Source organism: Schistocerca gregaria, chromosome 7, assembly GCF_023897955.1.
Source record: "Schistocerca gregaria isolate iqSchGreg1 chromosome 7, iqSchGreg1.2, whole genome shotgun sequence".
In the NCBI taxonomy this organism is placed as follows: domain Eukaryota; kingdom Metazoa; phylum Arthropoda; class Insecta; order Orthoptera; family Acrididae; genus Schistocerca; species Schistocerca gregaria.
Window position 1 is genome coordinate 379334682 of NC_064926.1, and position 27985 is coordinate 379362666.

Genomic DNA, 27985 nt, shown 5'->3' on the forward strand with positions numbered 1-27985 from the left:
TGACAGTGGCCCAGTGTTGAATGGCATGGGAAATGAGGGCACGCATACTCATTGTAAAGGTTCAGTTGACCACATCTGACAACCACACAGAAGTACCAATGCACTGTGCACCAGGAACACTGTAGCTCCTACACATCTGTGTCTGCCATCTGAGAACAAGCAATGGACTCCCTGCAACATTCTGTGTCATGCTGCACCACTGGATGAAAACTAGCAGCAGCCAGACGGGAATTATTGTCCCATGCCTACGCTGCTGTTAGTAATATGGAACAAATGGCTATGTTTGTATGGTATCATGACTAGGAAGACGGGACTGCTGGTAAATAGTGTTGTATTGTTTTCAGTGATGAATTGTGGATCTGCACTACCCTGGATGACAATTGCTGGCAAGTATGGTGGTGAGCTGGGGATAGGTATCTACTTCCAGTTTTTGGAGAGGCACAGCAGTGTTGCTCATGGTGCGGGGTGCTATTCGGAATGACTTCAGGTCAAGCCCATACTGATTAAGGGAATTCTGATGACACAATGGTACATCATACATGTAATGTTTCCCCATGTATTACCCCTCACGTGACAGAATCGTTGTAACATAGCAAGTTATTATTAGATGACATTCGTTGCAGTAAGGCGCACAGTCATTTGGTATGGTGGCTGCACGATGGCAGCTGATGCTGCCTGCCATGAGAACTGCATAGCATAACAGATAGTCAATACAAAGAGCCACACCTTCTACGAATCTAAATAATCAATATTAGTTATTATCCAATTTTGTTCAAATTTGGTACACAGCCTTTTGTTATTAATTTTTTAAAACCAAATCAGAAATAAATACAGATTGACTTTCATTATCATTTGAAGCCATTACAAATTTATCAGTGCTTAAAGTCAATTAATTAGAATTTTATTTTTAACACTGTAGTCACTGTGCATTATATAATCGGTCAAAATTATTATATGATTATTTTTTGTTGTGTGAGTGCGTAAGAATGATTGAGAGAGTGTATGTGGGACAAGTTAAAACTTGTATGTCATTTTTCATAAAACCTTGTACAAACTGACTGAGAGAAAGTTATGGTGCTACCATGATACAGATGGCGTATGTCGGTGTGAGCTTGCTGTTGTATAAAAGTCGGTGTGAGCTTGCTGTTGTGTACAAGTAGCCAGAATAAAAGCTAGAGGCAGAATAGGTTTATTTATCAATTTGGAGAATAATTTATACTTCACTTATTTTGATTAAACAATATACTAGGAATTCAAGTTTTAATGACATTAATTACTATCAGATTATTGATTGTATAAGTCAAGTTTTGCCATGAGAATGATCTGAAAGGAACATTCTGATTGGTCATTTAGATCAACAGCCAATCCGAATTAAGCTGTTCTCTTATGAATATAGTGCAGTGGGCAACGAGTAGAATACTTCAAGATAGTTGCTTGCTAACCAGCCTACGGATAACACCATGTTAGATAGCTCCATAAAAATACTCTGGGAAATGAAGAAGAGTGAGTTAATTGCACTTCAAATACCTCATGACTAAAGTGACTGGAGTTACGAACATTTTAATGAAAGTTTGGTGTTTTTAAATTAAATAGTTTGAATGTTATGAGCATGTGAACTTTCTGGTTGTAGTAACAATTTCGTGTGGCATGTTTCATGTTCTGTACGGAATACTTTGGCTAGCACTTCTTACTAAGAAGACCACTGAAACAACTGAATGTTTAAGTCATGAATAGAGGTGGGTCTGTGACTGTTAGAATGCGATAATTAGTTGGGCCAGACTTGCAAAAATTCTGGCTCCTTCTCTAATGAAATTATGTTGTACAGACAGTGAACTTTGAATGATAGAGCATTACCATATTAAATACGAACTTGACAGCCATTTCATGTGTTTCCATATGAATAAAAAACAGATTCAATTTAATTTTAAATACTTTCTGCAAGTGGACTGCATCCTCCGAACACCCAATTTTTTAAAAATTAACTTTCAGGAACTGACTTTCAACTCGAGTTACGTGGCCTCTGTGTGGTAGGTATTAGGTAGTGGTTTCATCAACGCTGCTTTACATTGGGTAGCATGTACCTGCTACTAAAGAGCGAAGGGATGTGGGAAAGAAGTATATCAAGGCTAGATACTGATGCTACCATAGCCACCAAGATCACCAGATGTGTCCCCAGTACAACATGTGAAGGACCAGCTCAGGTGTCACCTACATCCCAGTGCCACAGGGGGTGCAAAATCATACTGATAAATGGACTCATATTGCCAAGTTTTTTTTTTTTTTTTTTTTTTTTTTTTTTGTAAATACTGAAATAACATCACATACCCTCTCAATCTGTGAAATTTCATTTTTTTTTCCTCCTCCCCTTCTACATTCCCCCTATCCCCCAGTCACCAGGCAGAGTATATTCAGCTCTTGTCACATATATTCACTGCTTAGTCAGTCTATCGTCCACCTTGATAGCTGTGAGGATCAGCGTGGTTGGATGTCAACCAAAGGGAGCCAGGTTCACTTCCTTGGCAGGTCAGAGATTTTCTCCGATTGGGGACTGGGAGTTGTGTTGTCATCATCATCATTTCACAATCACCAACACGCAACATGTAAGTCATCTAAACGCCACATAACAGAGTGAGAGGGGGGAGGGGGGGAGGGGGAGAGAGAAAGAGAAAGAGAAAGAGAGAGAGAGAGATAGTTTATCAGAATGACACCTCTCACACTCCATATTAACTTGATATCAGCTGCCTGAAGATATGACTTTTTTTTTCCTTTTAACAGCTACTCACTTCATATCAGCGTATCATAACCTCAGTTATGGATATCATATGATACTCCTACGTAAAGGAGCACATTTTCACATTTCATTACTGCTGCACCATGGTTCTACCTAGCAAAGCAAATGGCTCATGATGACTCAGGAAAATAACATCATAAGAAGGTCATTTCAGGCAACTCTGCAACTAGATGCCCTGTGGCAAGAGCATGCATTCAGTATCCAAGAACCAGTATTTAGCAAGCTGACAATGCGGAAACCAGACAGACAGACTTCAGAGAAGAGAGTTGGGAAGTTGCTGATATGATGGAAGAATTGGAGCATGATATCATGGTTACTCAATGGCTGAGCTTCATGCCTTGAGTTAGGGGCCAAAATGTCTGTTGCAGTAACAGCAGTGGATCTGGCTATCATATATACCACAAAATTTAGGCATTCATTCTCAGTCATCACCAACTACTAAATAATGAAGCAAAATATTACAAGGTTCTTTCGTGAGCAGCTAAGTGGCATATCTCAGAGGCAGAATGAATTGGTGGAGAGTTTTCCTGATACGATAAGGCAGATAAATATTCAGACCTACCAGATGATGGTGTGCTGGAGAGTGACAAAGAAAACAGAGTAATTCTTCAGAAAACAGAGCATGGAGCATTGGGTGTTTTTCTAAGGGGTCTTCCACCCAATATGTCAAGGAAGGTGCACTGCAAGAAAGTGTGTGCTGCCATCAGAGTAGAAGCACAGTCAGAAAAAGTGGTTGTGGTGACAGGGACGTGGGACTAAAAAAGGTGTCTTCTTTAGGGACATAATATCAACACGCAAGTCTCCGAAGTGGCATCAAATCGAAAGACTTGCACCCGGCAAACGGCCTACCCGCCAGGAGGCCCTAGCCACATGACACAACGATGAGAGTCATAATATGCTATAAATGTGGGTCAGTGGGCCACATTCAGAAGCAACATCACCAATCACAATGTTATAAGTATGGAATGGTTGGGCACCATGAGCAAAGTTGGAGAGAGAGAGAGAGAGAGAGAGAGAGAGAGAGAGAGAGAGAGAGAGAGAGAGAGAGAGAGAGAGAGCAGAATGGGAAAGGACAAAGTAATTGCTTGGTAAACACCAACCTGGACTCCAGATCTGCTGGATGGTGTTCCCAATAAGTTTCAATGCTACGAAGACATTTGCAGAGGCAGAGTGTTGTTTAGTTGGCATAATAAATGGTAAAGAGCATAAGTTCTTATTGGACACAGGAGTCACATGTCTGTGGTGAGTCTGTGTATTAGAAGATTGACACTCCATGTTATAGATTACTCTGGTTAGGGATAGCAATGTGGAATTATTAGGTTCAGCAGAACTAAATTTTCAGGTGGGAACAAATAAATTGAGAGAAATTGTGAAAGTTTTGACCCAATAGGCTATGGGGTACTGCACAATCTTAGGGTTAGATTTCTTAACAAAATGTCAGGCAAAAATTGATCTTTCGTAGCGCACTGTGGATCTTGGCAGAGCATTTTTCCATCTGAGGGATGCTGTTGTCAACGATGCAACACTGCAATGTTCTCCTCTCATGAGGGAAGAGCCAATTAAACTGCATACAGAGGCATTAAAACTCAGTTTGCATGATAAGTGCCACAGGGTACAGGGAAGTTGCTTTCAGTATGCATAAGTACAGACTTCCTGAAAAATATCTTATACATGGTGCAGCCATTAAAAACCAATGATGAATTAGATGTATCGCAATGTTTCATATGGTGGAGTGTTGTGTGCACATAGGAAGACGTAACGAATATGTGGTTCCCACCAGTGTTGATAATTTCGACACCTATGAAGTGACTTTGGGAAAAGAACTGCTACTTGTCAGTTTGGATGTTTTGGGTGAGAACTGTTTAGACAGATGATGTGTGGACTTCAGGCATAAGTAAATTGTTGATACAGCTGCATTACATGCCAAAATCGAGGGTTTTGAGGAGGAAGACAGGATAGCTTTGCAGAAATTATTTATGGAGTTCATGGGTTTATTCAATCCTCATGGGCCACTGCTGGCAATGCCCATAACTAGAGGTCTGCGCAGATGCGGATATCCGCGGTATTTGTTACTTGGCGGATAAAATCGCGACCGGCGTGGATATCCACGGATTATTTGCGGATAATGAGCAAGGCATCGTAAGTAGCAATGTTAGTTGAAAACTTCGTTGAGATTCTTGGAATCTTGCAGGGCCCGGGTAGAGCGGATGTCTGTTGTCCTCGGTCCCTGGCTACGACCGACGTAGCTGTACCCAAGAGACCTGCGCCTAATCTGTTTCCATGACCGTGTCTTTTCTGTGACCTGTGGAGTGCTCTCTGGGTGGCAAACATGCCCACTGTCTACCATCAGATGGTTAGAGCGTCTGCCATGTAAGCAGGGGATCCAGGGTTCGAGTCCCGGTCGGGGCTCACATTTTCATCTGTCCCCGTTGGCGTATGTCAATGCCTGTAAACAACTAAGGGTGTTCATTTCATTGTAATTTCATCCTAACAAGCTGCATGGTCACCCATGGTATCTGTTCTTTCGGACATGTCTGAATGAACAGATACCATCTTAGTATATATAAAAAGTAGTTAAGTTGTCGCAGAAATGGCACCCTGACAATAACTATGTCATTACATACAATAATTCTAAGTACTACTGTCTATTACTATTAATTACTCATTCAAAACTTAAATATATGCAGATGCGGATAAGGAACTTGCAGATGCGGATTAATTGCTGCGGATGCGGTTGTGGATTAGGACCTTGCGGATGTGGTGCGGATTGCACTTTTCTTATCTGCGCAGACCTCTACCCATAACACAGTGTAGGATTCCAACTGGGGACAAGTCTGATTTGTAATAGAAGCCGTATAGAATAGCCTACCATTTACAGCCAATAATGGAAAGTTTATTAATTAGCACAGCAGAAGAACATAATAGTCCCTGGGGCACACTGGTAGTCATTGTACCCAAAAAATCCTCAGACAGGACAAGAAATTACACTTTCTTTTGTACTTATGGCTAAATGAGTGCTAAGATGATTACAGATCCAGATCCGATACCAAATATTACGGAGATCCTGGACAACTTGGGTCAGTGTAAATACCTTTCCATGACAGACATGAAGAGTGGAGGTAGTGCTGGAGGAGCAGCAAAAGACTGTGTTCACAGTCCCCTGATGCCGTTACCAACACCGGAGAATGACCATTTCAATGATTGCTACATGGAGGCCTAAGAAGTTTAAAGCTGTGTCGATAAGTGTACTTGAAAGAAATTATTATGTTTTTTTTAAGAATATGACAGTGATTCTTGCACTTGGCAGCTCTTGCAGTCTTCAGAATTGAGTGGATGATATTTTTCTGAGAGTCAGATGGTATGTCATCGACTCATAAATTCTACACACCAACCTGAATAGTCAGTTTGTTGCCACTTCCTACAATTATTTTAGAAATTCTGATGAAATGTTATCTATCCCTTCTGTCTAACTTGATCTTAAGCCCTCCAAAGCTCTCTCATATTCTGATTGTAATGCTGGATCCCCTATCTCTTCTAAATTGATTCCTGTTTCTTCTTCTATCATATCAGACAAATCTTTGCCTTCATAGAGACTTTTATGTACTCTTTCCACCTATTTGTTCTCTCCTCTGCATTTAATAGTGGAATTCCCATTGCACTCTTAATGTTAGCACCCTTGCTTTTTATTTCACCGAAGGTTGCTTTGACTTTCCTATATGCTGAGTCAGTCTTCTCACTCATTTCTTCTTTTATTTCTTCACATTTTTCACGCAGCCATTTCATCTTAGCTTCCATGCACTTCTTATTTATTTCATTCCTCAGTGTCTAGTATCTCTGCATTCCTAAATTCCTCTCTTATTTGTACCTATGTTTTTCTTTCCAGTTCCTGTGACTGCCCTTTTTGTAGATGTCCATCCCTCTTCAACAGTACTGCCTACTGAGCTATTCATTATTGCTGTATCTAGAGCCTTAGAGAACTTCAAGCATATCTTGTCTTTCCTTAGTACTTCTGTATCCCAGTTTTTTGCGTATTGATTCTTCTTGACTAATCTCCTAAGCTTCAGCCTACCCTTCATCAGCACTACATTGTGGTCGGAGTCTATATCTGTTCATGGGTATGCCTTCTGTACCACCTGGCCTTTTCCAAGTATACCTCCACCTCTTACGATTCTTGAACACAGTATTTGCAATTAATAGCTGAAATTTATTACAGAACTCACTTAGTCTTTCTCTCCTCTCATTCTTTGTCCCAAGCCCTTTTTCTCCTGTAACCTTTTCTTCTACTCCTTCTCCTAAAACTACTTTCCAGTCCCCTCGACAATTAGATTTTCATCTCCCTTTACGTACTGTATTACCCTAACAATATCCTCATATACTTTCTTATCTCTTTATCTTCACCTTGCAATGTTGTCACGTCTTCCTCTACAGTCTGAACTATCATTGTCACTGTTGGTTTGCTGTCGATTCTGATAAGAACCACCCGATCACTGAACTGTTCACAGTAACAGACTCTCTGCCCTACCTTCATATTCATAACAAATGCTACTCCCGTTATAGCACTTTCTGATGCTGTTGATATTGTCCTATACTCATCTGACCAGAAATCCTTGTCTTCTTTCTATTTCACTTCAGTGACCCCTACTATATCTAGACTGAGCCTTTGCATTTCCCTTTTCAGATATTCTAGCTCCGTTACCATGTTCAAGCTTCTGGCAGTCCACGCCCTGACTTGTAGAACATTGTCCTATCATTGGTTATTCAATTTTTTTCTCACAGTCACCTCCCCATTGGCAGTCCTCTCCAGGAGATCTGAATGGGAGACTATTCCAGAATCTTTTGCCAATGGAGAGATCACCATGACTTTTTTTTTTTTTTTTTTTTTTTTTTTTCAATTACAGGCCACATGTCCTGTGAATACACATTGTGTCTCTTTAATGAAAGAGTTTTCATTGCCCTTCTGTATTTGATTCTTCCACCTTTAAGGTCGATTTCCCACTCCAAGCACAAGAGTGTGCCATGAACCTCCTCCTGCCCTCTTTGACAAGGCTATTGGCAGAATAAGGGTGACTTCTTATGCCAGAAGTCTTTGGCCACCAGTGCTGATTATTAATCAAAATTTAAGTGATGGTGGGTCTCAAACCTGGGACTAAGGATGTTTTGATTACTTATCAAAGATGCTACACCTAAGCCACAGGTGCATAAATGATTATAGCAACCTAAATGCCGACCTACTCATTCTTTTCTCTTTTTTTAATACAGTACTACTATTTCATACAATAAACAAGGTGGTGTCAGGAAAAATGCATGTACATTGTAGTTCTTACCTATAGTATACAGGAGAGCAATGGAGCTACTCTTCATTGTAATTCCCCTCTCCTGCTCATCTTTACGACTGTCCATGTACCTGCAAGTATAAATGCTCTCATGAGAGTGATATAACATCATTCTTTTTGAGATGTAATTTCTTTTTCATTACTTGTGTTACATAAGGCACTAAAATACAAGAAATTCTTACATCAGCATCATATCATTTCCCAGAAACAATAATGTGAAAAGGAAAGTTGCTACTCACCACGTAGCGATTGTACTGGGAAGCAGATAGGCAAAACGAAAAGACTGCCACAAATATAGCTTTGTCAAAATTAGGCAAAACACACACACTCTCTCTCTAAGACGAAGGTTTTACTGGTCGAAAGCTATATCTGTGACAGTCTTTCTGTTGAGCCTATCTGCGACTCAGCATCTCTGCTATATAGTGAGTAGCAACTTTCCTTTTTGTAATATTGTTACATTCCACCCTGGATTTTCCATTGTTCAATATCCCAGAAACATATTTGTGCTACTTGGTGTGGTGTCATTCACATTTAACTGAAAATACGTTAACCAGTCATTAAATTTCAGTTTTCTAGCTGCAATGTAAAAGCTAATTTTCAAAAAGTGGAGGATGACGACTACACAGGAGGAAAAAATAAGAATATGAAAATTCTATTAGAAATATACATATTTTCTGTGTGGAATGCTTCCTCAAATTATTACATTCCAGACACTTCTGATGTCATACATCAAGCTTTTAAAACTTTCCACAGAAAATCCCCCCTGCCCCTCCACCCTACCCCCTCTGACATTCAGTAACAAGTAACAAGTCATAATCAAAACAGACATGTCTACCTGCTGAAAAACAATGTTGTCATATACTTAGCTGAATATGTTACAATTACTGTTTTAAAACTCCTAACAGTTGAAAACATTTAACAGCAAAAGTCTTTGAAATGATATGTATGGAATGATGGAACACAGCTAAAAACTACCATGTCTCAACATAATATCAGATTTTTAAGATCTCATATGATTAACAGAAGACAGCACCAGTTCATGCCAAGAAGAAACTAGTAAGTTGTTCCATGTGGAGAGTTATGAATTAATGTTAATGTGCGGTCCATAGAAACTGTGGGGAAACTTCTGTTGTTCACACCTGCTAAAAAACTACACTACATTACTTGTAACACTTTGAGATCGTTTACAAAGAAGCTGCTTATGAGAACAACCAAGATCTACTTCAACATTCAGAACCTTTGAAAGGAATATATGAAAAATTATATTTCTCTGTGGTATTATGCCTGTGTAAATCAAAAGTGATTTTTATGAACATCACGAAATACTGCTATTGCTTTTTCTGCAGCAAGTGAAACATTTCGGCCAAGCCTTGGATGCTACACTATTGCTCGCTGGGTGTTGGATACTACTAACATGCAATACATTCTTATTCTGTGCTTTGGATGAGCACTAGGAAAGGTGGGATATATTTACTTACATTCTTGAGTGAGATGCCTTAACTTGATAAACACTTTCAGTTACATAAATCATAATAATAGATGCACAAACCAGTTTAAGCAAAGAATTAAAATCTGATGAGCTTTCAGTACCACAAGTTTCAATAATGACTGCTGAATTTAAGGTGAATCATATAGTCTGGTGGAAGTACACCAATAAGAGCTTCAGTCAAAGTATAGAGATGAAAATGGTAAACAAGTTTGAACCAAAACTTCTACAGCAGCTGAGAACGTCTGGAGCAGGAGACTGCCACAGCAGTCAGCCACAGTTAAGGAGGTAAGAATGCAAAATGTTTTTGAAGTGGCCTCTGCAACGATGTGCAGTTGTCTCATCTACACAGAGTATTTACTGCTCACTTTAGATGAATGAATACTTTTTTTTTGTAAATCTGTAACTTAAAGAGTGGAAAATGCACCAGCACTCTGTGTTTTGATTCTGTTTTAGGTTTTTATCCAGGGGTACCCCAAACACATTCCACAAAATTTTTCATCTTGAAAAATTCTTTGACCCTGACATAAAGCCCCGAGTTATCTCATTTTTATTATTTTAATGAAAGCTTAAAATCCTGAGTATACTTGAGCAACTTAGGAAGAGACCCTCGAAATAACAAAAGCCAGCTGACAGTTACGAGTTTGGCAGTTAGACAGCATCTGGTACTACATTTGTATCCTGGCTGTTGTGTTTTGGTTGAGGTGGTTGCCACTACATAACGTCTTTATTGTGTGCATCTTCGGATATTCAACAAGAAAACAAGCGCTTTCAGACTTTCTCCTCTCTTGTTATTTACGAAATGTTCTCAAGGAAGGATTACTGTAATGATCCTAAGTTTAACATTGGATTAAGCAGTTCAGAAAGTGAAGGAGACGGTGATGTTGTTTCATTAGAGACTGAAGGTGATGACAGTTTGTCAGCTGAGCAACAAGTGCTCACCAGTGGTACAAGATCAATACATCCACTGTGCTCCAGCCAGCTCCTCCAAGATTTATGATCACAGGAAATCACTGTGAAATCCATGGTCAGACTTCAAAGCTACACAGAAAGTACAAAATGACTTCAAGTTTCAGGACACTTTAGTCAAAGTCTAGCTCATGAGTATACTTGGGATTTTATTATTGGTGATCTTCAAACTTTTGTAACTCATTCTTTTGAAATTTAAAAGTTATCTATATTTATGTTCACAGAAAACCATTGTGAAATACATGGTTTAGACTTTATAGCTACAAAGAAACTAAAAAATGACTTCAAGTTTCAGTGCACAAGTGTACTTGCGATTTTATTATTGGTGATTTTGAAATTTTGTAACTCATTATTTTGAGACTTAAAGGCCATTTTTATATGTTTACACATAATTTCATTCATTACAGAATGCTTTCCACTAATAAAAAATTATTATTTTTTGAAAAATCATTAAGTTAAGGGGTTAAAATTACTGGAACGTCAATTAAGTGGTACAAATTGTTGAGACTTTTGTGATTGCTTGAATACTACACAATTAAAGATTACCTAGAAGACTCAGTATAGTGGTTAGCAATGAAAGGGAATAACTACAACAACCTGTCACATTGTTATACATGACCACAGAGTATGACTTCACAAAAAATTATGTGCTAAGATCCATAGTCCATGATGGTGATGTCTTGTCATTCTCCTGAGCTCAACATCTGACTTATCATGATGGGATGCTGCCTCAGTTTTTCAGGTGGGCTGAGGGAAGAACATGAAGACATGCATGGGGCATAGCTGCATGTTTATGGGATTAGAGTGAATTTTCTGAACAGACTAGTGTTAGCACAAGGGGCATAGCAGCACACTCATAGCCCAGAAGTCACCATTGGGTGCCCTTAGCGTGTGAAGTCTGAAGTACAAAACAGTGTTTTATAATACAAATTATTTTGAGCAAATTGTGTTTAAATCAAACAACATTGTCCAAAAAGGATTGGCCAAATGAGGCAGTGTAGTTGTTAAGACATTAACCTCATATTAAATGAAAATAATCAATTTTTGACAATATAATGTATTTGGATGGATAAAAAATCTATGTACCAAGTGGTGACAGAGCATGCATATAAAAGGAGGTTATACTTATGCAAGCTTTCAGAGCCAGTGGCTCCTATTTCCAGCAGAAGGGGAAGGAAGAGGGGTGAAGGAAAAGGACTGGAGAGGTTTACCGAGGGCTTGATTTCAGGAAAGTCACCCAGAAAAGCAGGTCAGGGGAGACTTACTAGATGGGATGAGAAGGAAAGAGTGATTGTTGGGGACTGCACTCGACAACATGTGGAAACCCAAGAGTTTAAAGGTGGAAGATAGGGTAATATCCAAGACAGAGATTACACCAGTTTCTCAGAACTCCGCAGATAGAAAACAGTGATACAACATGTCCTTCATTCTCACCACCCACCTAACCTTAATTTACGTTTATTTCTGAGTCTCAGCATTTCTTCACAGTAAATGCTCCTTCTTCACTCCATTTTAGTTTGCTACATCTTCCATATTCTGACCTGTCTATTTTTTACTGTTTCCGTACAGCAAGTTGAAAAAGAGAGGGGAAGAGGGAGAGATAAACACGTGCATATGATAAACCCTTCCCTCAAAAATATTTCTCTTTCATACATCCTCTGTGTTACCACAGATGACGTGTCTTTGTCTCTTTTGTACTAAGATAGCAGTACACGCGAGATGCCTATTTGCTTCCACCAGCCTGAGTTGAAGGCATAAGTTCTAACAAATCATCTCAAAGCTGCAGTCTTCTACAGTGTGCAGAAAACAGCTCACAGGTTGTGAATCTGTTATCTTGAGGCTGTAAGAAACTCTAAGCAAGGTACTGTTATTTTAGAAATAACTAATTTTTCAATCAGTTTGTTTATATGGGATGCCACTCGGCTATATTAGCAGAACACAAGAAACTGCATAATTACAATCCACTTTGGAGTCACAAATAACTTTCCTTCTTCAACAAAATAACAAACTGCGCATTTTCATAGTTACTATCACACCACACTGTTCTCAATTATACATACCAAATAACCATATTTTGCTAGTGAAGTCTTAAATAACACTGACCATGGCAGACAACATGTAGACAACATGTCTGTCCTCTGAGGCTTCCCAACCAGCTCTCACATTGCAAATTAAGTCTTAACTGACACTGCAGCAGACAACATGGCCGTCCTCCAAGAACCAACTCTGATCTTACAGCCAAACCACTTTGCCCATCATCTAAGTTAGAAGTGATCCAAAGATCTCCAAAGTGCTTCATCTGTCTCTTCGTTTAGCAGTTGTTTATTATTCTACTCGTTATTAATATTTGTGAAATAATGGAATGACAGCACACTATTGAGATATGCTTTAATTTGAAATTCAAGTAAATATGTTGTTTAATTTTTCAAATATTAATAACAGAAGATAACCATTTTGGTGCACAACTACCAAATGCAGCAGCCAATAGTGGAGAAGGACCACAATTTAGGCGATCTTTCTCAAGATATCCGTACCTAACAAACCATCTGTCATCGGTACCTCACACTGCCTTAGTTATCGTGCCAGTGTTGCCTTCTCAACTGCTCTAAGAATAACTTCTTATACCTGAGTATGAGGGCTCACTTTTATTAAATCATGCACATTTTTTTCAGCAGTAATCACTGTGTGTGTACTGTCACCGTTTGGTGATCAGATTTTTTATCTACCCAATTACATTAAATCCTCATATTCAGCAGGACGGAGTTCGCTTTATCTGGTGATCCTGATTTAGGTTCTCTGTGGTTTCCTTAAATCATTTCAGGCAAATGCCAGAATGGTCCTGTAGTGATTGTATTTTGCTGTGACATTTATAGGACATCAGACAGTGTTCGAAGTATTTACATTGGGTAATACATTCACTGACATATGTTTATTCTTCATTTTGTAGTGGTTATTTATTCCTTGCTCTTTCAAAATAAAATTTTTATGCTACTTGGGTATGGTTCTTTAACAGTATTAATGCCTGAGAGTAACTCTAATAAACAACGTTTTTGGTGATCACGACGTGGTCTGAACAAGCAATAAGACTGGAAACAACCATGTCACGTTGCACTGACCGCCCTGCGCGGGTGAAACAAACCACAGGAGATGCGTCACTCTGCACATCTTTTATGAGTCCCTTTGAAGTGTGTATTCAGAGTGAAAGGTGCAATTCCTTGGGTACATCATCAACACCCAAGGAATTCAGCCACAGCAAGAGAAAATTGAAGGTTGCTGCAAGAGAAAAATGAAGCCATAGTCAAATACCCAGAGCCAGTCAGAATATGAGAGTTATGACAATACCTAGGCTTAATAAATTTCTATTGCCATTTTCTGCACAACCATGCATTGTTGACAGCTACATTGAATGACTTGTTATGAGGTGTTCCAAAGCCAGAGGATCAAATCTTGTGTAGCAACACAGAGGCAGGTTTCACCAGAGTGAAAACTATCATCACTGAAACTATGCTGTTAGCACATTCTGACACTCAGCCCTCTCCCTCCCGCCTCCCCTCACTTTGATGGTAGACACATCAGTAACAGCAATGAGCCCTATACTACAGTAGTAAATAGAACAGTGTTGACAGCCAGAAGCTTTCACAAACACAGCAAGGATGGCTGACATACAATCGCAAGCTGTACACAATGTATGTTGCCATAAAAACGTTTTACCACATGCTTGAAGGCCAGCAGTTTACTTTTGTCACCAAGTACAAACTAATGTCAATTCCCTTTTATCAAATGCCAGACAAGGCATCACCACGGCAGATGCAAAACTTGGATTACACTGGAGAATTTATGACATATGTTATTTGTGTTCAGGATTATTTGAATGTTCCAGCAGATGCCTCTCTCACATCAAGATGTTTAACACCACAATTGACCACAAAGCTCTCACTAAGCCACAACATCTTGATCCAGAATTGTGCGCATTACTGGAGCGACCAACCAGCCTGCATGTCCACCACATTCCAGTACCTCTACTGAAGATATGGATGCATTGTGAAGTTTCAGTAGTGAACACGTGATCATTTGTCCTTCTGCAGTTTCAACACCAAATCACTGTGTCATTAAAAAAGTTGGCACATCCAGGGGTCCATGGTACACTGAATCTTGTGAAATGCTCTTATAGTGTGGTCGAGTATTGACAAAGATTGCAAATTGTTGGGTTGGGGGATGGAGTTGATTTGGGGGAAGAGACCAGACAGCAAGGTCATCGGTCTCATCATATTAGGGAAGGATGGGGAAGGAAGCCGGCCAACCCCTTTCAAAGGAACCATCCTGGCATTTGCCTGAAGTGATTTAGGGAAATCACAGAAAATCTAAATCAGGACAGGCAGACATGGGACTGAACCATAGTCCTCCTGAATGCGAGTGCAGTGTGCTAACCACTGCACCACATTGCTCGGTGATTGCAAATCATTTGTGATTGCAATCATCAATGCGGCAACTGGCTCACTTCTATCGCATAAGCAATGATTTGAGCACATCCATTTAGACATAACTCAGCTGTTGCCATCATCTGACAGTTTCACTACTGCCTTACGACCATTGACCTCTTTGTGCGTCAGTCAGAGGCACTCCCTATGGGTAATATAAGCACTGAAACTGTGGTAACCACATTCTTTTGATGATGGACTGCCAATTTCAGCATGCCTCTTTGTACTGCTACATATCAAAGTTGACAATTTGAGTGTTATTTGTTTCAAGCACCCGCTACCTTGCCAAACATGAAGTCTATCCACACTAGGTTGCCACTCTGCAGCTAAGGGACTCACTGAACAACACTGAAAGGAACATTAAGATGTCACAATTTGCAACAGTGGACAGGGACATTATCCATTGTGCTTCTAAGCCTTCAAGCATCCATCAAGGAAGATTTCAGGGCTACAGTAGCTGATCTTGTATACAGCCAAACAATATGGCAAGCAAGTGAATTCCTTGAGTAAAAATCTAATGACTGCGTTGGTGCATCTGGCATTGTCTCAAAGCTGCGGCGACAACTCTGCCCTGTCGCACAGTGTGGCCAACCTGACTCGTCATCATTTTATTTTCAAGGCTCTAGCAATGTATGACCAAGTTTTTGTCTGGTATAAAGCGGTATGCAAGCCACTCCAACCCCCATATTATGAAGCTTATGTAATGGTCACCAGGGAAGGAAAAGATGTTTAAGATCAATATTATGGGCACTTCCACCACAGTCTCCGTGGATCGCCTCAAGCCCACATTTTGCTACCCCCCATCATTATGGGCAATGCAGCTACTCCACCTACTGAAAATATGCGCCACCTTTAGCTACCATCAACCAGCCACAACACTCAGCAGAAACCAAACTTACGGGTGCTGTAGCAGATGTGACAATGCCACAAGATGCAGCTCACAGCAGTCCACAAAACACTGCAATGGACTCCATGAAGCAAGTGAACTGCAAGCAGGGAAATAAGTCTGATTCAATCTTTGACACTAGTGGTGGAGTGATCATACATTTCAGTGATGATTATAGTGACATCATACAGTCATCAATGTGTTTAAGTTTGGTGAAATGTTCACTGACATATGTTTGTCCCTTGTTCATAGTAGTAAGTTATACCTTGCTCTTGTAAAATAAATGTTTTATGCTACTTGAATATGGTGCTTTAACAGTATTAGTGTCTGCGGGTAACTTATATAAACAACACTCCCTTCATCAAGGCCACAGCTGACCACCAGACCCATCTTCTTAAAAGTATACTTATACATTCTGTATGTATGTATATTTTGAGCTTTGCATTTTTGTTGTATTAGGGTCACAAATCTTAAGTCATTGTGGTTCCTGGATGAATGAAAAAAATCAAGTTAAAAATGACTATCCAAGATAACATGCTGCACCATCCCTACCAAAAAGTCCTTAATCCAGTCACAAATTTCACTTGATGCCCCATTTTATCATCCTTTTGACAATAAGTGCAGGTGTGGTATCGAGTCAAAAACTTTTTGGAAATAAAGAAATATTGCATCTACCTGACTGCCTCAATCCAAAGCTTTCAGTATGTCATGTGAGAAAACTGCAAGTTGGCTTTCACATGATTGATGGTTGCACAATCTATGCTGGTTAGCATTGAGGAGGTCATTCTGTTCAAGATATCTCATTATGTTTGAGCTCAGAATATGTTCTAAGATGCTATAACAAACTGATGTCAGCGATATTGGACGGTAGTTTTGTGTATCACTTCTGCTACCCTTCTTGTTGACGGGTGTGACCTGTGCTTTTTTTTCAAGAACTGGGCACAGTTTTTTGTTCAAGGGATCTAAGATAGATTACAGTTATAAGAGGAACTAATTCAGATGCAAATCTGCGTATAAAATTTTCAGTAATCTAATGATTTCAGCTGTTTCTCAACACCACTGACACTTACACTTTTTTCATTCATCTTTTCAGTGGTACAAAGATAAAGTTGGGGCAGTTCTCACGGGTTTTCCTACATAAAGGAGCATTTGAAAATAGAGTTAAGCATTTCAGTCACTGGAGGCATCACGCATTGCTCTCCTGACAGCCAAATGTGTTTCATTCATTATCTCTCTCACTATAGCCTATGCTCTGTTTTACACTTATTATGCAGTAATCTTTGTTTCTTTACAGTGATTGAATATCATGGAGGGTCCATCCTATTATGAACTGTTCTACTGGGTAGATATCTATCTAGAGCATGGTCAACTACTCTTTTAAACTTGAGCCACAGTTCCTCTACATGCTCCTGTCCCGTACTGAAAGTTCCAAGTTTCTCACTGGTTTTTTATCTAGTTTACTATACATTTATATCTTTCTGTTTGTTTGTAGTTGTCCCTTGTATTTCGGTAATCACTGCTGCCACAACTGTGTCATGGTCACTGACATCAGTTTCGATGTGGACATCCTCAAAGACGTCAGGTCTATTTGTTGTCATTAGACCCAATACATTCTCATCATGAGTGGGGTTCATAACTACCTATTCTAGGTAGTTTTCAGAGAAGGCATTTATTTCACACAATGTCTTATCATGCCCACCGCTAACAAAACCGTAATTTTCCCAATTGTTGGATGACTATAGTCTCCCCTGATGACTGCAGTATGACAGAGGAACTTACATACAAGTGTACAGAGTTTTTTTTCTGAAATTTTCAGTTATATTGGAATTGAGACTCGTGGGATAGAAGGATCCAATTATAATTTTACACCTACACCTGAGTCTTGTCCAAACAATCTCATATGTAGCTTTAATATTGATCTCAATGGATTTTAGTTTCTTGTCAACTGTAACACATACACCATTTCCCATTGGCCTATCCTTCTGATATACAATCAAATTTTCCACAAAAACCTCACTGCTATCAATTTCAGGTTTCAACCAGCTTTCTGTAACTAGTATTACATGAGCTTCACTGCTTTTCATGAACACTTCAAACTCTGGCACTTTGTTGTGAATACTTTGGCAGCGCCACACATCAGTCAGGTATAGGTGAGTTGTTGCCTTTTCTTTATTTTATGTGTTAAACTCTGCTTGTATTGCAAATTTTGGAGATGAAAATTTTAAAAATTTATTTACTTCTATGTTTATTTATTAATGCCATTTGGCATCAAATTCTGGGTTAACTTATCATTCAGGAAATAAGTGTTTGTTGAACATGTAATAGGATAAAAAGTGGTGTCCACTCTTATGGACAACTCCTTAAATAGTTGGGCATACTGAAAACAGTTCGTAATATATATACTCAATAAAGAATGAGGTATTCAGACATAAAAATGACTGACCATCTACCCAGCGATGTAAAGAATTTAATACATATTTATTAACTTCAAACACAAACTCAAATGACATCTTTTTAATTACTGTTTCTACTTCATTAAATAATTTATGAATTTATAATCAATATGGTGTGTGTGTGTGTGTAGAGAGAGAGAGAGAGAGAGAGAGAGAGAGAGAGAGAGAGAGAGCACAGTTATGTGTAAATCAAATCAATGTATGTAAAAGAGGAGTATAAACACATTGACTGAACATAATTATGCATAAATCACTCTATGTAAATAAAAAAAGTACCTAAAGACAGTCTTGTAAACTGTTAGCATGTAACAATATTTTTTTGCTTAGAGAGTGTATTGTAATTCGTATAACCGTATGTTTTTGAAGTGTGGCTACTGTGCACCATTGATGTGCATATGATTGGTTGCCTGTTGTCATTCTTTGTACTTTGTTTCTATTTTACTTTGATGATAGTTATGGTGGTAAATTATTATTGTACATATAAACTGTTATCAAGTAATACTCACTGTATTTTGCAGAGTAAATACTTTACTGTGTAGGTAGCATAAAGATATGAATGATGCCTGAACTGTAGAACTCTATGCGAAAAAAATATCTACATCTCTCAAAAAAAGTAACATACCTGAGTTTTCCTACCATCTTCGGTGAGATTATCCCATTACTAGCAACTAGTGAATCTGCTAATGTTGTTTTCCCATGATCTACATGTGCAATGATACATATATTGCGTATGTGATCAGTTTTTATTTGCAACTGAGACAATTTCTCTGCATTAACTAACCTCATCTTGCATCAAATTCCTAAAAACAAAATACAAATAAATTATTGTTACTTTGATTCTAGCACTATTTCATACATATATATCTGTGTCTCCACAGGAGATTTTTTTTTTATTTACAAATGAACGAATTATGAATGAACAGATTTAAAACCGGTACAGCAAATAGATTACAACTATATCCAGACATACACAGAATTCAAATCTCTGGCTTTTATTGACAATGTTTCATTAGCTCAGCCACTTGAACATGCCTCAGGATTTAACTATTAGCTCTAGCCTTCAAATGTTAACACAGACTCTCTCATTATGATGTTTGAGGAAATAATTAAAGATAGTGCAGCAAGTTGGGTCACAAAACCTGCTTATATGTTTCAGATGCCTGAAAAACCCAATGACCAAGATTGTAATTTCAATGTTGTTCAATTTTTAATTTCTCTTCTGCACAGGTATCAATTAAGAGTCTCCTAATGAGTTAAAGTTTGCTGCTGTTCAACTGTTACACTTGAAAAGCGATAATAAATGAGAGTACAGAAGTATACCAACAAAATGAAAAGTCACTTAAACACTGTTAAATGTATTCCAATCTACCTCAAATACGTGTGACAAATATATATGTCCCACACAAATATACATGAGACCTCAAATACAACTCATTGTGACAATCTACCACAATTTGAGAATAATAAGAGTTTAACATTCCATCAATGACAATTAGAGACTGACTGAACATGGATCGGGAAGGTCCTTTTCAGTGGAGCCACTCTGGAAAATACCTTTAATGATTTAGATGAACCACTTATCACTGACTAATAAAAAAAGGAAGGAGGTTTAAAGTTTAATGTCCTGCTGTAGATGAGGTACTTAGAAACATAACACAAGTCTGCATTATTCAAGGGTGGGAAAGACGTCTGGTTGAAGACACAAAACCTGCTCCATCAGAATGAGACTGCTGTATGGTAACCTCTGCACCACCTTGCTCACTCCTACAATTTAGAGCACAGTGGTACCTATCTCAATTAGTTAGTTACATGTTCCATACATCATTTGAATGATTCATTTATTGAAATGATATAGATTTTACGTTACTGGGCAGGTGATGAAAGATTTTTGTTGCTGCATATTGAGCTCCTTTCAGAGCCACTGACAGCTTTAATAACAGGTAATAAATGTATTTTCCCATCTAGTGTTGTAAGTAGGGACATCACTGTTCTTCTCCAGTTGTCATGGATTATTTATAATGAATTTCATTTCAGTGTGTAGCAAAAGATTACATGCCCCACAATAACAGGATTTATATAGCCTTCGATTATAATATATTCTAAATGAAACTACATTTTTTGTGGTGTTTCATAATTTAAGGACATAAAAATTAGTGGTCACTGAGAATAAAAGGGTGCTCAGAACATCAGGATTAAATCATAGAAAGAAAAAAAAAGTGCAAGGCTTGTCTGAAAGATTATTGGGGCCAGTTAACCAACTGGAAGCAAGATGACTGCAGAGCTGCATAAATATTAAAGCAAATGTTCCTGTCTGCAAATTACTGAAAAGTAATAGCTAAGAGAAGATTCTTGCACTGACCATTTTTTGTTGGTGAAATGAAGAACCATCTGTAAAAAAGCTATGTTTCTCAAACTGTTTCAGTATGGGACTATCTTTTTCCTTCTAGCACCTACATATCTGTCTGTAAGGTATTAGTTTATATTTATAAACACACTGAAAACGGAGACTTGCAAACCAACAGTTCTTGATCTCAATTCTCTGCAAAACTATGAAGGTACTATTTTCACTATTTCTGTGATCTAGCTACATATGACAATTCTTTTACATCTACATTCAATATTGAATTATGAGCTAACCACAACTATTTATAGTATACCTGAAGCACAATCCATATCTGACAACTATACAGCTAAATACCCCCCCCCCTCTCCCAGTACTAAAAGAATCAACTTCACAGGATGTAATGCCAATCAAGTACACAGCATGATGTGTAAAAAATAGTTACTCAATGACACAATTTGAAAAATCTGCTTTCATGAGTTAGAGCATAAGAGTAATAAAGGCTACCACTAAACAGAAATGAAAAATGATTGCTTACTTTATGGATACGGACCTGTCATGGGGAAGGGCAGTAAATGCTGGAAAGAGTTATATACTTGACTGGTATTCTACATGACAAATGGGATTTCTTGTGATACACTTACAGGCAATGATTATCATCTGTTGCACTTACAAGGCAACTACAGTGTCATTAAAAATGTTTCTATTTTTTGCATGCATAAATGAATTCAAATCACTTCTCATTTCACACTACAATAGACTGGTTTTATTTTATTTTATCTTGTTGAAATGGAGTTTTGGTTTAAAAAAAAGTGTAATTATAGTTAGCTTAATTGCCACAGTGTTTGCATTACATATAAGTCCATCAGATTATGTTACCTTTTCCCGCTTTCACATGTTAAGAAATGAAGTTTCTCTTACTTAAAGAGAAATATCGAAAAGTATTAGGTTAATGTAAATAAAACAGAAAGAAACTTCCACATGGGAAAAATATATTAAAAACAAAGATTCCAAGACTTACCAAGCGGGAAAGCGCCGGCAGACAGGCACATGAACAAAACACACACAGAATTACGAGCTTTCGCAACTGGCAGTTGCTTCGTCAGGAAGGAAGGAAGGAGAGGGAAAAATGAAAGGATGTGGGTTTTAAGGGAGAGGGTAAGGAGTCATTCCAATCCCGGGAGCGGAAAGACTTCCCTTAGGGGAAAAAAAGGACAGGTGTACACTCGCACACACACACACACACACACACACACATATCCATCTGCACATACACAGACACAAGCAGACATATATGACTGCTTGTGTCTGTGTATGTGCAGGTGTGTGTGTGTGTGTGTGTGTGTGTGTGTGTGCGCGAGTGTACACCTGTCCTTTTTTTCCTCTAAGGGAAGTCTTTCCGCTCCCGGGATTGGAATGACTCCTTACCCTCTCCCTTAAAACCCACATCCTTTCATTTTTCCCTCTCCTTCCTTCCTTCCTTCCTGACGAAGCAACTGCCAGTTGCGAAAGCTCGTAATTCTGTGTGTGTTTTGTTCATGTGCCTGTCTGCCGGCGCTTTCCCGCTTGGTAAGTCTTGGAATCTTTGTTTTTAATATAAAGTATTAGGTTAGAAATACACCCGAGCTGTGGCATATTCTTGATAATGTGACTTTCAGCTGTAGTATAGCTTTAAAATGTAGAAACAAGTCACATTAGAAATTAAACTGCAGGTACCTTTACAACAGTCTGGTCAAGCTGACTGACAGGATACCCACATAATACATATTTTAGGTGTTCATAGGCACAGTTACTGTGGTCACAGATCTTCCAAAAAGCAACCACGCAGCACCCACAGCAGCATGTGGTACTCAGCATCATTACAACTGCAAACATAACCTAAGGTTAGCACAGCATTGTAAATCTTCAATGACAGCTATCTTTTCTGGTTATTGTCTGCATCCATCTTCATATTTCACCCACTTATGCACACTCCTCAAATGTACATCTTGACTATTAATTGTTTTAATTTTTATGAGTAAATCTCATTCAACACTTCCCCTTAAAAATTTATTTGTTTATTTTTGTGTTTTGAATGCATTCTCTTTTTCATCGGGATTTTATTTCCAACATCAAATTTGTGGTTTCTTTTATAAATACATTATTCCTCAAATGTTCTGTGTTTATACTGATTTATGCCATACTCAACCCATCATTTCAAACAAAGATGACTGGTAACTTTCACACTTATCTACACTAGCCTCTGCTCCCCCCCCCCCCCCCCCCCCTCCCCCGTTTTGCATGAAGACCATCTTTTTCCATAACAATACCACTAAAACAGTCTTAGAAGATTAGTAGTTTACCATATGTTTGAGAACCACTCCTTCCATTATCAAGTACCTCAATATAGTATCTATTAAATGTATTTCAATTTTTAGCTTCTTAAAATTATCCTTAAATTATTCTAAAAGAATGTCAACTTCATATCTATAAGACAGGTTTTGTTTCAAGTACATCTACTTTTATTTTTATTGTGAACAGCTGATAGTACCGATATCAATTCATTTAGTGGTATTTAAAAATGTAAATCGTGATAACAGTGGTTCAGTTATCAAATTTCTATCTTACTGCTTATGTCATAAAAGAAGTAAATTCCAGGAAATACCTGATTTCTCCTCCTGCACTTACAACATTTAGTCAAATAACTTAAAAGGAGCACTGTATTTACATTTCTGTGTGATCAAAACTTTCATATTTGAGAATTACTCATTTCCCTATATGTAAGAAAGAAGATGACAGAATTCTTAATTTGTCATTGCACACCTCCTAGAATGTAAGTTTTCAGAGTCAAATCATAACCTATAACATCTTTTATCAGCTCTTGACACCCTTCTGTTTCATTCTTTCTTTCCTTAAACTAACAGAATTGTTATGGAGTCATAGTATTTCTTATTCATCACAGTCTACTGTGGTTCAGTGATTTTTAGCACCTAAAGCTTTTGCTCTGGTTTAGCATCATGTGGACTATGTTTCTCAATAAACATAATCAATTTAATATTTTATTTATAACTTTAGGTAGTGGGTGGGGCAAAGGACTGGAACCCATCAGGTAGTACATAAAGATGAGGCAGTTCCTTTTGTGAATGATCTTTATTCCAAAAACATAAATCTTCTGACTAAAAAAGTATATTCTCATGTATAACAACAAGTGAACAGCAACCCACAATTTTTGGTAGTTATATAAATATACATTTACATAGGTCATTTTGAATGGCGTGTCCTTTCATTACATTTTATTTCCTGCTTCAAAATTATGCTAGCTAAATCAGCACTGGAACATACAGGTAACACATTCCCATCAGCCCCTCACAGATATGGTACAAATAGAGTCCCAGAAGAAAAACTCACAGGACAGAACAAATACAACAGAAATCAGCAGTTTAATGTTATAATAATAACATAAGTGTAAGAAATTTATATAAGAGTAAGAATCAAATAATACAGAAATGGAAGTCAAGAAGTTAATAAGTCTATTAGTCTTCGCAACAAATTTTAGGCATATCAATACAATTACAGTTATCACACAATCTGTAAGCTCTGTCCGCTGTCACAGTGAAATGATTCAAATAACAATCAGCTCAGACAAAACAGCATCATAAATCTGTAGTCATCAAGAAATAAATAATTTGAAATTAGCCTAAAGTGAGAAAACTTAAAGCCAATCTCCAGTTTAACTGTTGATTATGTCAATGCCATTATTAATGACATATTGACTGACAGTTAGTTGGAATATTTAACAAACTATAAGCACCCTCTGACAAGCACTTCACTAGTTTTTGCAGGATGTAAATGTACAACTACAATCAAAGCCTGCAGTGAGTGTCGCCCCATTATGGTAATGTAATCTCTAAATAAAAATAAAAAAATAAAAAAATTTAAAACACTGATCTCAGATCAACAGGTATACGCAAATGTCCTCACTCCTGCATGCTTTTGAAGTGTGCTGCTCCCACACTGAGAAAAACATAGGGAAGAGAAGACAAGAAGTGGGCCACTGCTAATAAGAATGAACAAGTTTTAACCAAAGTCTACTACATTGACAAACACAGAACTTTTTGCACAAAGAATGCTGTCAATATCTTCTTTTGTTCTTGCCTGCCATAATTCAATAAACATGTGTCCCCCATAACATCCAATCTTGATTTTCTAATTACCTTCTCTCTCATTTTTAGCTTTTTATATATTCAAATATAATGTTTTGTTGGCATTTTACTGACAAATTTCATTTCTTCCTGCCCACCGTCAGTTTCTCAATCCATGCTCCTGGAAGTTTTTCTCCTTAGTCTTCAAAAGCTCCTAATCACATTTTCTCACCTCGCCCCTTTTTTTTCAGATCTAAGAAAAGTGGATTCAGAAAGCTCGTGTGGCTTCACCATTTTGTACATCTGATACTGCTGCCTGCTAGTGAAATGGTGCTTTTATAGATTTATTGTATTCTAATTTCATACACAACTATCTTTGATAGTGTAGAAAATACAGACTGCTTTGGACTAACACATGAAATGTAAACACAGCTCAATACAACAAATTACATGTTTCCAACAGCAAAGAACAAGTTGTATGGTCAACATACTTTAAACAAACACTCTTGTCAACATACTCTAAACAAACACCCTTACATCTTTTACAGGTAAAGGATAACAGTTATCTAATTGCAAAGTATCATGAAAGAGGAAAAAATGTTCTAAAGATAGCCTGCAATCAATCTAAAATGAAATTATGGAAAAATGCAGTTACCATTCAATATACTGCGAATACTTTCAGTGAAACTAATATTCTCTTCAATAACATTCTAATTGATTTGGACAGGACTCTTCTGTCAATGGCACGTAAAATAGGCATGCTACCTCCCTCAAGAAGTGAAGTTGAATGGTGGTGATGTTTTCATTCAAAGTGACTAATGACAAAATTTTAATCTCTCAAACATCAACTACCATAATTATTATTTAATTAATATACTACTTCCTCTATAACTATTTTGTTAATTCCAAAAAGTTCAGAGACCAATAGAAAATTAAATCCCATTAATAACCACAGAGTTGAATGTAAACCACATCTTTCCTGAAATTGGACTTCAGAGTTTGAAGCCATTACAGACCAAACCAAAAATGCACAAAAAAGGCAATCAATTTATGTAGGCCTACAGTATGTCCAAATGTTAATAATTAATATAACAACTTTTCTGAGAAAAATATCAACATATAATTTGAAACAAATGGCGGTGGAGGTAAATGTAATATGATATTATCCAAAACTAGAATGATAGATTCACTACAAAATGCATATTTAAAGCTTCCTCTGTAAGTGCAGCAGACTGCTTCAAAGAGACAAAATAATATGTTAATAGACAAAAGAAAAGTATGTGAACCACTTGAATATGGCAATTTGATAAAATAATAATAAAAAAGTAAAGCACTATTAAAATTGTACAAATGCATTGTGATATGGGATACAAACTGCTAAGACTGAGCAAAACATTTCAACACTTGTGAGAAATTAGCAAGGGCAATAACATACCATGCCTCAATGTATGGCAGTGATATACAAAGATTCTCAGTTGCAAGGGCTACTGGTGTACCTGTGGATGTAGACAGCCTGTAACTATCATTCAGCAACAAAACAAACATTTTTCTGCATCATAAGTAAAAATACACTCACTACCAAGATCCAATACCTAACCCTCCATTGACATACTAATACATGTGGTCTAGCCATTTTTCTGTTCTTTTTGCCACCAACATAAAAATAATCCGTTTTTGATATTCAGATGTGTAAAGAGAGATCTTATACATGACAGTCTAGAATAATGCTCTGTTGACAATAGTTACTCAGTCAACACAGAACAAATATGCTCAATTATTAGTACACTAGACAGATGTGTCCTGTTGTTGCTGTACTGTGTTTCCTACAGTCTTACTGAAACCCAAAAGAAATTCACCAGAGTGAGTAATCCACATTTTCAAGGCAATACAAATGTTTTACATTCAGTTTGTTTTTATGAAACTACAAAGAGCTGATAATATATTGTGATAAGAATAGTATCTATTGACAATTATTGTCTGTCCATCTCAAATTGCCATAAGCATGAGTAGCCGATTTTTAATGCATATTCCAAAAGTAATTCTGTGTTTTATTCTGCCCAGCAATATGCACCCAATCACACAGGTGCTACAATGTCCAGCTAGGAAGTTTTGAAACAGCATGCCTATTTATTAGGTATGTACTTAATTTTAATAAATATCTGCTTTGCTTGTACATTACATTCAATTACACAGGCTTTGTCCCTTGCTGAAACTCCAGCTGCTGCTGTTTGAATGTCTGTTGCTGCAATTCCAGTGCTTTTTTCTTATATTTCTCGGCTAAATCTTCATTTTTGTCAACACCATCACCCCTCCGATACATCTGACTTACATTTGCACAGGCCTGCATGCTACCTAGATCACAAGCTTTTAATGAAAATGAATAAGCTTTAGCCATATCCTTCTCAATGAAACCATTTTTCAGACCCTGTAAAAACATAGTGCTGACATAAAAGCAACAGTGCGCGTCGTTATCATCACAACATTTGCGTAGTGAAGCTACCCCTAAAGCATAGTCCTTCTCTTTCCTGCTGTTTTTAGTATCTAGAATGTTTAAAACGCCAACATTAAAGCAAGCTTTGGTTTCACCCAGGTCACATGCCTTTTTATAATACTTAAATGCTACTTCTGTATCTTTAGTGGTGTTTCCCTTCCCAACAAATGAATAATTTCCAAATTTCTGACAGCTTTTACCAAAATTATAGTCATCACAGTTAGTTTTATACACTTTCGCTGCTTTATCAAAATCCTTCTTGATGGCTTCTAAGTAATCCCCCAACAAATGACATACCTCTGGTTTCTTTTCTTGATAGCAACCAAAACGATATTCAATACCTAAATTATGTAAGTATTGCTTCACTTCTTCTTCATCTTTTAAGTTTACACCCATATTGCACAACACACTGGCTTAATCTAATTTAGTCAACACGACAGCTTATGAAGCACTGTTATACCTTCTTGTCTCACAATATTTTCAGCCTCCAGTGACTCACTTCTGTATACTGTCATTTATTTACACCTTTAATGTGGATTACTGCAACACCACACAACTCTTCTGCCCCAAATATCGCCGACCGAAGTTTACCGACACTCGTTTGTTATTTCAAAGTTTTAATATCTCAAAGATCTG

General features: G+C 37.7%; 2 protein-coding genes across 4 annotated transcripts in view; both read right to left on the reverse strand.

Annotated features, from left to right (window-relative positions):
- Positions 1-27971, reverse strand: part of LOC126281785 (elongation factor-like GTPase 1) — a 579301-nt gene extending 551330 nt beyond the window's left edge. The window contains exons 1-3 of one of the 3 annotated variants that reach the window (XM_049980992.1): positions 27810-27971; positions 19019-19196; positions 8116-8195 (exon numbers count right to left, since the gene is read on the reverse strand). In XM_049980992.1, coding sequence (XP_049836949.1) covers positions 8116-8195; positions 19019-19182 — 244 coding nt within the window. In that variant the 5' untranslated portion in view covers positions 19183-19196; positions 27810-27971. The remainder of the gene's footprint in view (positions 1-8115; positions 8196-19018; positions 19197-27809) is intronic. The other 2 variants (XM_049980991.1, XM_049980993.1) reach the window with 2 other exon arrangements.
- Positions 23848-27814, reverse strand: LOC126281790 (cytochrome c oxidase assembly factor 7 homolog). Its single transcript, XM_049981003.1, has one exon. The coding sequence runs from the start codon at positions 27743-27745 to the stop codon at positions 27044-27046; it is 702 nt and encodes a 233-aa protein (XP_049836960.1). The 5' UTR covers positions 27746-27814; the 3' UTR covers positions 23848-27043.
- Positions 27972-27985: the final 14 nt, after the last annotated feature.